Source organism: Chinchilla lanigera, unplaced genomic scaffold (assembly GCF_000276665.1).
Source record: "Chinchilla lanigera isolate Chin_1 unplaced genomic scaffold, ChiLan1.0 scaffold00006, whole genome shotgun sequence".
Classification (NCBI taxonomy): domain Eukaryota; kingdom Metazoa; phylum Chordata; class Mammalia; order Rodentia; family Chinchillidae; genus Chinchilla; species Chinchilla lanigera.
This window is the reverse complement of record NW_004955407.1, coordinates 38,897,871-38,910,402: the sequence shown is the minus strand read 5'-3', so window position 1 is coordinate 38,910,402 and position 12,532 is coordinate 38,897,871. Positions and strand designations below refer to the sequence as shown.

Genomic DNA, 12,532 nt, shown 5'->3' with positions numbered 1-12,532 from the left:
AACAGCCAGCCGCGCAACAGAGGTGAGCAGCACTTCCGCCTGAAGTCCCGAGGAGGCACGGCCCAGACCCGCTTCCTCCAGCAGCCCAGGACTTCAGCACTGCAGAACATGCGAACCAACCAGCCCTTAGAAAACACACACCTCAGAACGCGAGCTCTCGGTTCAGGGGCAGTAACCGCAGACGGTGCCAGGCAAGGGGATTTGCTCACAGGGCCGGGTCACTGCAGTCACTGCTACATCGACAGTCATCCGTCTCGCCGGAACCCGCAGACTGGTGCGAGGAGATGGGTGCGAACGGCCGCATGTGCCTGCCGACTTACTGAGCGTCCGAGCCTGGAACGCGGCCGCGAGGGCAGTTCTGTGCTCTGTGGTAACATGCACATGCAAGAGACAGACTCGACGCTTCCCCTCCAGTTTTCCCTCACTTTTTATGTTTTATTTTATATCCAAAGTTCAAAAATACAGTCTCATTTATACCCAAAGTAATAGATGGAAATTAATCTTTACCCCGAAGACAGATGATTGGCAGTTTTATAAAAGAAATGTAAAATACCTTCCACGAGAAATAAATTACACCAAGAATACTGTATCACTACAAATTTTATTCAGAAACCCATCTTTGTGTTTTTTTTTGTTGTTTTTTAAAAAAATTCCCATATGAACTGGTTTGGTCAATCAACTACAACACTTTCTAGCAGACATACGGTAAAAACGGCATGGCTCAGAACCGCCCAGATCTCTCCCGATCTCTCGACCGCCTCCGGTCTCGCTCCCGACCTCCGCCGCCTCCGCCACCGCCGCCTCCGCCACGACCGCGGTCTCTAGACCGAGAGCGCCGCTCCCGGGACCGGGACCTCGACCTATGCCTGCAGTTAAGGGAAGAGACGCATAGGTGTCAGGCTGCAGCTGCAGTACGGCTCTGCTGGCATCGATACCTCCCAACAGCCGGTTTGCTGGACTTAAGGTGCTGACAGAGGTGAAACAACGCCACCGTCCGATCACCAGCTGCTGACCGTGCTGGGCAAACGCACACCTTACAATGGAACGAGAACACCTTCTACCCTCTGTCTCAGAACCGTGACCTGGCGATGACCGTGGCAGGGCACAGCATAAAAGGCTCCTCACACGCCCGTGCCCTCCCAACCCATCAGGCTAATCTGGGGGTAGGAGGCTTGTTTTTCTCTGATGCTACTTGTGGACAACAAGAGATGCCCCAATAGTGCCTCTACTTCCCGATACCTGCCCGATACCTGGAGAGGGGTGACCCCGCCTAGGAGCAGAGGCCAGCCTACCAGGAAGCCAGCGATACACCATGCACCCTGGGCAACTTGACCTCTCTGCTCTGGGATGGGATGGGACACGACGTGACTGCTGGGTCATTTTTTTGGTTTTGCTTTTGGACATAGGGCCTCACCACGTGTTCCAGGCTAGCCTTGAACTCACGACATTGGTACCTTGATCCAAGAATGCTTTTGTTTGCAAACAATTTGGTTCCCAAGCAAGCATTTGGCAAATTTTCTGTCTGCAAACTCTGTAGCAGGTGACAAAAACAACTGCTGCCATCTTTCCTACACAAACATGGCCATCTTTCCCGGAATCATGGAACATTTGCAAACCAAGGTACCCGTGTATACAGCCCAGGCTGGCCTCAAACCTTGTGGCGATCCTCCTGCCCCCGGCTCCCAAATGCTGGAATTACAGGTGTACACCACCAAGCCTGGCCTCACAGCTGGGCATTTAAAGGCAGGACCAGGTGGGTATGACCACTGTGCCCGATTCTGCCCATGGTCTGCAGGGAGGATGCTGTGGGTACCTCCGAGAAAATGCAAACAGCTGCCTAAAGCCCAAGGGGCATATGCAGCCTTCAAGAGGTTACTCTGCCTAACTGGGAGATCAACTGCTGTGTACGCTGCCTCTCAGTCCTGGCCTAGCTGAGCCCAAGGCTCTCTGTGAGCAGTAGGACCACAGATATGCACTATGTTCTTCTCCCAAACCTGGTGTCTCTTAAGGACAGGATGACAGCCAGCGAAGCGTCGTCCCGGGAAGCCCACAGGTTTCCAGTGACGTCAAGAGTACTCACTTCTTGCGACGGCGCCCGTACAGCTCTCGCCGCAGCTCTCTGGAAATCGGCTTCAGGTGCATGAAGTTGCAGAAGCCTCCTCGTGTGCACTCCCTGTGGGGCAGGGAGGCCAGAGCTCAGGACGCCGCCAAGCACCCCTGGGGTGCAGCTGCCCACCACATGGGGCCCCGCACTCACCCCATCTCGTACTGACGGCAGCAGGCTTCCCTGAAGTCAGTCACGGGAGAGAGCTCGGCATGGATCGGCTGTCCGTTAAACCAGCGGTTATTCAGGTCGATCACAGCCTTCTCTGCATCCTCCTCACGGCGAAACTGAAACCACGGAACAGAAACACTCATCACTCACACTCCAGCCATCAGTCCACTGTGTATCACACGCACGCAGGTAAAGCAATTAAGGTGGAATGGTGCCGTACAACTGAGGCTGAGAAATCTGCCCTGCCTTTATCTGCAGGGAGATTAATTTCCTGGCAGTCCAAGACCATGCCAATGCTTTGTTTTCAAATTCAATCGATTTGGAGGTAATGTGATACGTGCATAGAAAGTGGGAGTAAGAAAACCAAACCACACACAAGCCTGTCCCTAGTCCGACAGCTCTACTCCATGGCCATGCAGTCCCCCGCACTCAGCGTTTCCAGCTGGCTGCTCAGAGGTCCCCCCGCCCCCACAGCCCCGGCCAGCCAGGTGCCGCACTCCTACCTTGACGTACACGTTCCCCACGAGGTGGTCTCCCAGGTTGTCGCAGACATTCATCTCCTCCACTTCCCCGTACTTCTCCTCCATCTCCGTGAAGACCTCCTGGAGAGAGAGCAGCGAACGTGAGGACCACCCCTGGCCCAGAGAAGTGGCATGGTCACTCGTGATCTCTACTGCAGGGGAGGGTCCCAAGTCTCCTGGCCGGCCAGACGGGGGCCAGGGCTGTGGCTGCTGGTGCGCTCACCTCGAAGAACTCGTCATAGTGCTCCTGCATCTCCACGTCGCTCACGGCACCTGCGGGTGAGAGACAGCTAGCTGGTTAGAGGCCAGCAACTGAGCGTGCACGTCCTTATGCTCAACTGCTACAGTGACACACACGATTGTCTAGAGGACACCAGGCCAGAGCTGCGCGCTACAGGAGCACCGACTTATAAGACTCAAGAGTATGCTGAGATGGTGAAATGCCCCGTGACAGTCTCCATCCTGGCTATCAAAATAATCACCACCAGTTTTAATCAGCATCAAAAAGGCATTTTCAGAAAGTGAGGAAGACAAGGCTGACTCTCAAGTTAAGACTTTTTAAAATACAATTTTCTTCGAAGATTTAGAATAGAGGCCAAGTAAGCACACTGATTTTCCTTTATTAGGTGAAAAGGCTGAAATCTGGGTCCATGATTCAGAGTTTATGTGCCTAACTTGTTTGTTACACACCGCCAGCCAGAGAAGGCTAGAAAATTCTTTCTGATGTGATTAAAACCCAGGTGACCACACTTAGTACCATCACCAGGTACAAGGCTCAGTACTCTGGATGCCCCTGAATAAAGGGAATAAAGGGAAAGCTACAATGCTCTGCTGAAGACAGCATTCTTATTTTTTATTCCAAAACTATTTTCATCGGTTTTTCACACTCACATGCACTAAGTGAAATCATGCCCGTTGCATGGGTGATTTCGCAAATTTACACTCTATCCCCATTGACATCCTCTCTACCAAATTTTACTGTTCGAAGTCGAGTTCTTTTAACCTAAATCTGAGAAATCACACAGTATCACGTCAATAAAGTCATGCTCCAAACAGCTAGGTCAGAGGCTGGGAACGGCCCAGCTGGCTTCCAGGCTGGGCCGACTTGGGTGCGATCACCTCCCACAGCCACATTCCGGGACAGGACACGAGCTGACGAGCCCAGCCACCTGCCCAACTGGCGCATCACCACGGGCGCTGGACTAGGTCCGGGAGTCCAGAGCGGCTCCCTCGCGCTCGCTCAGCACCCTGCTTGTCTCTTAGGTAAAGGAGCTAACTTATCTTCAGATTTGGAGAATGACTTGCGTCCCCTTCCTAACATACCTGGGGCTGTGCTTTAGTTGTTTTTGAAGTTCCAGGAACTCAAGTTTGCCTTAAATCCCAAAGCTCACAAATAAGCAGCTGCCTGTTTGACAGCCAGCCTGCCACTGGCACCCCAGACAGCCAGGTGAGCGGGCTGGCAGGGACACACCTCCGGCCCCAGCAGCAATCAGGTGGCAACAGAAAAGCTAGCCAGAGGCCGCTCCTTCCACAGTGTGGATCTCAACGCGATTTAAAACTCAATTCCTTTTCCATACCGAAGAGAATGCGAAAAGGAAGTCATTTTGAAATGCTCAAAGTTTTAACAGCTTTGAGAAGTGTTTTTCGTGATGGTTATTTTGAACTACTATCTTCATTCTGCCTAGTGTTTCATCAGTCAGAATGACTTGAAAGCAAAAACCAGTACGTTAAGATACTGATCAACAGAACATACTTAAATGACCCCATATATTTAAAGTAACACCGCTTAGAAAATGACCGTTTTTTAATAGAAATGTCATTCTTAAACTGGGATTCGTATTTAACATTTATCCATGCACATGAAGCTCTTTTTTCTACAAATGAAAGGGTATGTTAAAAAGAACCAGTGACTTTACTTAGGTAACTGATTTTCTTTCTAAAATGCAGGATTAGAGTTTAATTTACTCTGATCTCAACCCCAGAACTGGAATGGTAAGTAGAAACTGAATGTTTAGGTTACAGCATACATAAAACAGGAGCACTGTGACTTAAAAATAGACACAAAGGAAGCTAACACAACACTACTGTCAGTACAACATACAGGGGCAGTGAACCACCAGGGCAAAGGCTGCTTAGTTGCAGTTACTCAGTCATCTACTTCCCATTTGTTTTTACCCAGGGCAAGGTCAACAAATTAATGAGTCCATAATAAAGATTTCCCTCCGCCTACTGACACCCCACCCCACCCCACCCCTGGCATACCCAGGATTGAACCCAGGACCTTTGCACTGAGCAACATGCCCAGACCTGTTTATTTTTGAGACAGGGTCCAGGGACCGCCTAAGCTGCCTAGGCTGGGCGTGAAGTCACGATCTTCCTGCCTCAGCCTCCCAGAGCGCTGGGATTACAAGTGTGCACCACCACGCCAAGTTGATTCTATTTTTTTTTTTTTTGTCTTTTTGAGACAGGGTCTTACTATGCAGTTCAGCCTGGCCTTGAGCTCACTTTGTAGCCCAGGCTGGTCTCGAGCTTCCAACTATCCTTCTGCCTCAGCCTCCCGAGTGTTAGGATTACAGTTGTGCACCACCATGCCCGACGACCCTATTTCTTCTTTAAACAGTACGAAACACCAAGTATTTTAAACCAGGATTACTAAGTATATTCTGCTATCATCAGATTCAGGGAGAGAAATCTCTACTATGAAATCAGTACTAGCATCAGAACCATGTAGTAGTATCTCAGCAGAAAAAATGTGTAAGAAAACCCACCCCCCAACACAGAAATGTGCATCCAGCCGAGGGGCATTGCCCGAGGGTGGCTCAGCACCCAGAAACCCAGGGGTCACACTGAGGCGCGTAACTCAGGCCTGCAGCTCTCCCAGGCAGCCTCTATTCATTTTCTACTGCTTTAATGTGGACTGGTGACTGACAAGTCTCTACCCTGTGGTCTGGACTCCTTATTTTAACAAGGGTCCAGGCATTCTTTTCAATGTACCCATAAATGACTAAATCTGTTATTTTACTGAACAGTTGTAAAATTACAATCTTATTTCTGAACTTTTCAATGCCACTACTCTGTGTCCTGTTCTTTAAAAACCTCCACTCTGCAAATATGCACAACCTACACGTAACACCTCCCAGAATAGGAAGAAACCAGGTGTCTCCTGAAGGTCAGGTTAGATCCGCTTCCCACCAGGCACCCGGGTTCCCCACACGTTGCAGGCTAGCTCCTCAGGTTGGGGATTTATCTACGCAAAGTAGGTGGCTGAAAAGTGCGCCTCTTCCGCCAAGCACCTATCTGATTCTGGCGCATGGCACGGGTGTGGCAGGAGGGCTCAGGGGTCAGCGCGAACTGCAGGCTCTCGTCTGGGAAATGCTGAGCAAGGCTCTCAGAACGAGAGGGGCCTCCAAAGTGGAGCTGAAGCAAAAACCACTAATGAGAAATGAAATCTGAAAAATTTTGAAGCAATCTGCTTTTGAGAATTCTGGAAAGAGAAACGTTCCGATACTGCTGCTCTTGAGAGGGAAGAACAGAGCTCCAACTCAATCCCGGCGCGTCCCCAGGATGACGGTCCAGGTGCGGGAGGAAGAGCAGCAGGTCCGAACTGTTTCAAAGGGCGCCCTGTCCCGTCACAGCTGTCCTCGTGAAAGGGGCAGGAGGCGCTCAGCTCTCCAACAGAGGCTTCCACGGGCCAGGGGACAAGCTCCTGCCACCTCTCGCGAATGCGGCCCTTGACACTAGCACAGCAGGCCAGGTGGAGTGGACACTGAGCTCTGACACGCAAGCCCAGGGAACCAGGGAAGAACTTGTATGAACTTACAGCGCAAACCGTCAGCAGACTGGGAAGAGTTTTGAGGGTTACGGTAAATGTTCAAGAGGGCAATGGTCTGAAATACAAAACGCAACAACTTTATATTATGGAAAATTAAATGTAAACACTTCACCGGTTGCCTTTGGTGATCGCTTCAGTTGAGTCAGTGCTGAAAAAAGAGCAGGTTATTTTCTTCAGAAGCAGGGACGTTCCTTTAGTTGGTGGCTGCCCTGAACTACCTAACTCTACAGTGACAGAGATCTCATGAGATGCCAATACTGTACTTCTGCTTACGGAGTGCAGAAACAGCACTCCACCTCCAATTCCAATCCAGGCCAGCAACTACCAAAATGATCTTAGATGTAGCAGAAAACTTAACGAACAGAAAGAAAAGTGCCTCTACAGATGGATGAAAAAAATTGCTGCATTAGAGAAATACAATAATTACATGTCATGAAATCTCCACTTCCTAGAGGAAAAATTGTAACGGTGAAATAAAACCCACACTTATTGGGCAACTTACCTTATTGATTCCTTAATTTTCCTAGCATTTTTAATGTACAGAAAGAACTTAACAAAGGCCAGGCGTTCAGTCATTGGGAAGCCCAATGATCGGCTGCTAAAGTGAAAGCCCGCTTCACATGGACAGGCGCTCTCCCGACCGACGGCGGTCAGCAGAGAGACCGGCCAGTGACCGCCCTAGCAGAGCCTCCTGAACTTGGCCGCATCAAGTTCTGGCTGTGTGCGCCACGCGGTTCCAGCACCTTGTCCTGTTTGCAACAGCTCTATGTCAGCAGCTCAGAGCCAACATTATGTCTCAATTAAGAGTGGGCTCGTGAACACCATTGTCTTAAAAAAATTTCTCCAACTGTGGGACTTACAGTGTGAGCCGTCAGCCGTCTGTGCACTGTTTTGGGGATTACGATAGATGTTTTGAATCAAGATGGTCTGCGGGGAAAAAAAAATAAAAAGGGGAATTCTACTGGCTGCTGTGCATATATCAGACAATTGCAAAGAGACAATTTGTTTGCAATGGCTAAACGTTTGTTTTTGTTTTTCCCGCAAGTCAGACATTTTGTCTTGTGCAGAGTACACCAACACCATCATATTATGAAAACAGAGTCTGAGCAGTGACTTGGGCCAAGTCAGCCAGCAACCAAGAAGAAACTGTAGCTTGTTTTGAGTAGTCCCCGTTATGGGTTGTGAAGTGCTTTAATACAAGATAAGGAACGGAACACTGACATTGTCTTGTACTTCAAGCCAGCAGACACTAGGATGTCAAAAAGTCCACATTATCCTCATACTCCCCACACAAAATTAGTTTTCTCAACCAAATGCATAACTCAACTGTATGCAGGACATCAAGTTCTCTGGTCTCTAGCAAAACAGGCACACCAAGTGGTCATGGATACCTGACTCTTATTTACACTTTCTTGGTGGGATCTCTGTTTACATAATACAATAGTTAAAACATGTGCTCTTTTCCGATCCTTCTTTTAAGGAAAATAATCCTTTTAGCCCTTGTCCTTTAAACTGGATCAGGCAGACTTGAAACCTTACACTGTACCGTTCTTCTTAAAATCAAGTTGTCTGAAAAAACAAACCATGTTTAAGTTAGTAAGCTAATATAGTACATGAATCTTATTGTCCACATCACTGTAAGCAGCTTACAAAGAAACCCACCCTGAATTATGCTAGATTTACAAGCTAAACCAATATACACATGACTTAGAAAAATAACTATTGAGCCTCAATAACCCGAGTGTAGAGAAGGCAGCCTGCAAGGGCTTCACAGACCCGCCGGCTCTGCTCTGAGCCACATGTGAAGGGGCATGGAGCATGGGCGGCTAGCCGAGGCCTGCTGCAGCACCCACCCGGAGGAAGGGCCGAGAGCGGACTGCACACTCGGACTCTCAGGACTGAAGCAGCCATTAGGGGGTTTCGTGGATCTGACCTTCCAGCTTTCTACCAGAACTACTGGGTGGGATGCCTCTTAGGACAAGCTAAGTGGAGCCCTGCTATTCAACAGTTAAAGCTCACTGCAGAAAGCTCCAAATAAAGCAGCAACGCGGCTCCGTTAATATCAGAGTGGCCAGGGTGACTTCCAACAGAATCAGAACCAAAAAAGAAGCTTGGTTAACTTACCACTGACCCACTGAACCTTAACGGTAGCACCACCTTGCTCTGACCCACAATGCTTAAATGGACCTCACATTTCACCTGCGAGGTTCAGAGAAAAAATGAAGCCAGTGCTTCTGCTTGCTTAGAGGACACTCTCAGGAGGGAGTGGTGTGTCTCCCAGACCCCCAGCTCATCAAAGACCCGAGGGGACACATGGTTCTTAAAGACTGCAAGACCCCTGGCCACTGATTTAGTGGTAGAAATTTAGTTAATAAACAAAATAATTTTTTTTAAACAAAATAATTAAATATAACTAGACAAAAGTTTAAAGTAAGTTCTCAGACATCCTGAACATTGAACCACCTGGCAATCAGGAAAAATGCAGGGGAAAACCTACAGTGCTCCTCCCCCTGAAAAACACGTTTTGTTGTGGGGTTTTTGAAGGGCTTAAGTGGTAAAACACCAATCTCTCTCTTCCAGCTCCCTTATCACAACTGGCAGAAAAACAGGTCCGGTCTGTGAGAAAGGCAGTGCACGGAGAGAGGAGCACGTGGCAGAATGCAGGCACTGCCCAGATGCCAGGGCTGCACACGCAGACCCTCGGGTCACAGGAGCTCTGCACTCGGGTCCAGAAAGACTCAGCCGCAGCCTTCCCAAGTTCACACGTTCTTACACACTTGGGTGGATGCTGCTTGCTGCTTCTCTTTCTGATCACCAGTGTGCCTCTTAGGGGCACAAGTTCTGGCCTTTTTTTTTCAGCCACATAAAACTGTCAAAACGCACAATTTGGGGCTGAACTGAATTCAGAGCAGACCTAAGCCCAAAAGACGACACTTGTTACAGATAACAGGTGCCCTTTACTGTTAGGTTTTACCTTCATGTTTACACAACATGGTGCAACCTAGTGTTTGCTCAACTTGGGCTCGGAAAATGGGGACACCTCTGGGTGGTGCTTAAGTACCGAGACCTAAGTAGATCAACACCACGTGTCAGCCGACAGATTACTGCCAGCATTCTGCGTGCAGTGGCTGTATGAGCAGAGCAGAAAAGTGCCTGGAAAAGAGATGCAGTAAACGCTGCCCCCACCATCGGCCTATGAGAGGAGGTGGGGAGACGGCAGGCAGTGAATCAGTTGCAGCCAATATATGCTGGACCCTTGTTTTTAAAAAGTTTCTAATGGTAACAGGGAGGGGGGTCCCCCCCCATTGTTCATCTGCTTTCTTCATTTGCTTGAACAAGGGAACCCATGAATACAAGTGCAAAGGTAACAAAACCAGGGAGGAATGACTCCTTTAATGTGCTGAAATTACTTCTCACCTCTGAAAAGCACATGAAAGGTCAGTAATTTATGTGACAACAAAAGAGAAAACAAAAAAACAAACCTGGCTAAAGGTCGGTTTATTGTGCAACCGAGAGCACCTGTCTCCATGACGACATGCTCCAATTTTGAAATAAAATGAGCAGTTGACTCTGCAAGGGAAAATAAGAGCACATTATTTTGCTGAGAAGACCCAAGATGGAAGTACGTCATTACCGTGCATTACCCTAACAAGCCATTCCCTTTACTTCACAAAAGCACTGGCACACAGCTTTTTACTGGTAGTGCTTTTCCCTTCCCCGCAATATTTCAGGGTGCCTTACCTTCACGTCCCTCTAGGAACATGCTACTCTTCTAATAAAGCTCATTCTAACTTGAACCCGATTGCTCTGGACTCCTCACACTTTATCTGCTGCTTTCTTTAAAAAGTGAAGTATGCCATGAACCTAAAACTAAATTTAACTTCACTCGTATCTGCAATTTACTTTTCCATGACGCAATTCTAGCCCAGAGGTCATGGTCGCCGTGCAGGGAGGGGAGACCCTAACCAGTTAGCTGCCTGGGCAGGGCTGACCTGTGCCCCTCCCTGAGTCTCAGACACCACCTGCAAAACGAGGAAAGCAGCACTCTGACGCTGTTCCAAGGGTCAGGTCTCACGTCTGCAGGCCTCGTATGCAGGGCTCACTTAGTGCTATCACTAGTTAAGAAACAGACAACAAAGCTCAGGTTCTCTTCCAACTGGTATCAGACCAAGAGGAAATTTCCACGTGTCTAGAGGAAGTAACTCTCAGTTTCCATACATGGAAAACAGGCTATTAGAGGATCCAGCACATCTCAGGAACTACCCATGATCGCCTTCTGTCTCCACCCCAGAGCCTTCCCTTAACACTTCTCAAACACCATGATCAGACCAAGGCAAATCAGCACCTGTGTGGCAGCAATGTCAGGTATCTGGCAGACCTGTGATGAGTCATGAAATTTTACAAATTTTACTGGCTGGACCCTATTCAAGTTTCAACTTTTTTTGTTTGTTTTTTGAGACAGAGTCTCGCTATGCTGTTCAGGCTGGCCTTGAGCTCACTTTGTAGTCCAGGCTGGTCTTGAACTTGCAATGATCCTCCTGCCTCAGCCTCCCAAGCGCTGGGATTACAGGTGTGCGCCACCATGCCCGGCATCAAGTTTTAACTTGAGAGGTGCAAGTACTATCCTGTACATTTCTTTTGTGTAACTTGAACAAGAGTCATGTTTAGGCAGCCAACCTAGAGTTAAGATCTAAGGTATCAAGCTCCATGGACTATAAAGACTGATTAAAATATTTCCCATCAGGCAGCAAGAAAGATGGGCAAGTTTGTGAATTTAGCAGAAGAAAATGATTATAGTAGGTAATTTACAAACTTTTAAGTCTTATTTGGCTAACTTGATTAGACAATAACAAATCTAAGCCAGTCAAATGCAAGTGAAGAGCTTATTTTACTATTTTTGAGACAGGGTCTCATTATGCAGTTCGGGTTGGCCTTGGCCTCACTGCATAGCCCAGGCTGGCCTTGAACTTGCAGTGGTCCTCCTGCTACAGCCTCCTGGGTGCTGGGATTACAGGCGTGCGCCACCAGGTCCAGCTCAAAGAGTTTTAAAAAAAACATCTCAGAATAGCTGGGAATGGTAGAACATTCCCACAACCCCAGTATTTGGAAGACTGAGGCAGGAGGATTGCTATGAGTTTGAGGGCAGCTTGGGCCACATAGTGAATGCAAGGCCAGTCTGAACTACATAGCAAGACCCCATCTCATAATGGACAAAATGCTGGCCTGGATAATACTCAACTATCCCACAGAAGTAAAATAATTCTTGTTCCACGTACTTCAAGCCAGTTAATTATTTAGAGCTTAGTAAATTAATCAAATTTTTCTGATTTGCTTATTAAATTACTGAAATAAAAAAAAAACACGTGAGAAAAGGGTGATTCACTACCACAGACAAGCTATTAAAAGGGATATACAAGAGTTCACAACTTAAAATGTATAATAAGCTAAATATTTAAGACGTACATTACACTTCTGGTTTAAATTTTTTAAAAAAGATGCCAGATGTGGTGGTACATGCCTGTTATACTAACATTTGGGGGGCTGAGGCAGGAAGATTGCTGAGTTTAAGGCCAATCTGGGCTACACAGTGAGTTTAAGCCAGCCTGAACTATATAGGGAGACCCTGTATCAAAAAAAAAAAGTGAACAGGAACCAACATCTTCATTTTTTAGGTTGATCTTATCTCCTGTAAGCTAAACCACCTAAAATAATTAACTTTCTGAATTAAAACTGTGCTGGGTGTAGTGGCGTGGTGGCGCATGCCTATAATCCCAGCACTTGGGAGGCTGAGGCAGGAGGATTGTTCTGTGTTCAAGACCAGCCTGGGCTACAAATTGAGCTCAAGGCCAGCCTGAACTGCATAGTGTGACCCTGTCTCAAAAAGACGAACAAAACCAAACCAAA

General features: G+C 47.9%; 1 protein-coding gene across 3 annotated transcripts in view; it reads right to left on the bottom strand.

Moving 5' to 3' along the window:
• Positions 1 to 582: 582 nt before the first annotated feature.
• Positions 583 to 12,532, bottom strand: part of U2af1 (U2 small nuclear RNA auxiliary factor 1) — a 14,080-nt gene continuing 2,130 nt past the window's right edge. The window contains exons 2-8 of one of the 3 annotated variants that reach the window (XM_005375794.2): positions 10,111 to 10,198; positions 7,489 to 7,555; positions 3,020 to 3,069; positions 2,779 to 2,877; positions 2,258 to 2,391; positions 2,081 to 2,173; positions 583 to 866 (exon numbers count right to left, since the gene is read on the bottom strand). In XM_005375794.2, coding sequence (XP_005375851.1) covers positions 722 to 866; positions 2,081 to 2,173; positions 2,258 to 2,391; positions 2,779 to 2,877; positions 3,020 to 3,069; positions 7,489 to 7,555; positions 10,111 to 10,198 — 676 coding nt within the window. In that variant the 3' untranslated portion in view covers positions 583 to 721. Of the gene's footprint in view, positions 867 to 2,080; positions 2,174 to 2,257; positions 2,392 to 2,778; positions 2,878 to 3,019; positions 3,070 to 6,616; positions 6,684 to 7,488; positions 7,556 to 10,110; positions 10,199 to 12,532 lie in introns of those variants that run through there. The other 2 variants (XM_005375793.2, XM_013505025.1) reach the window with 2 other exon arrangements.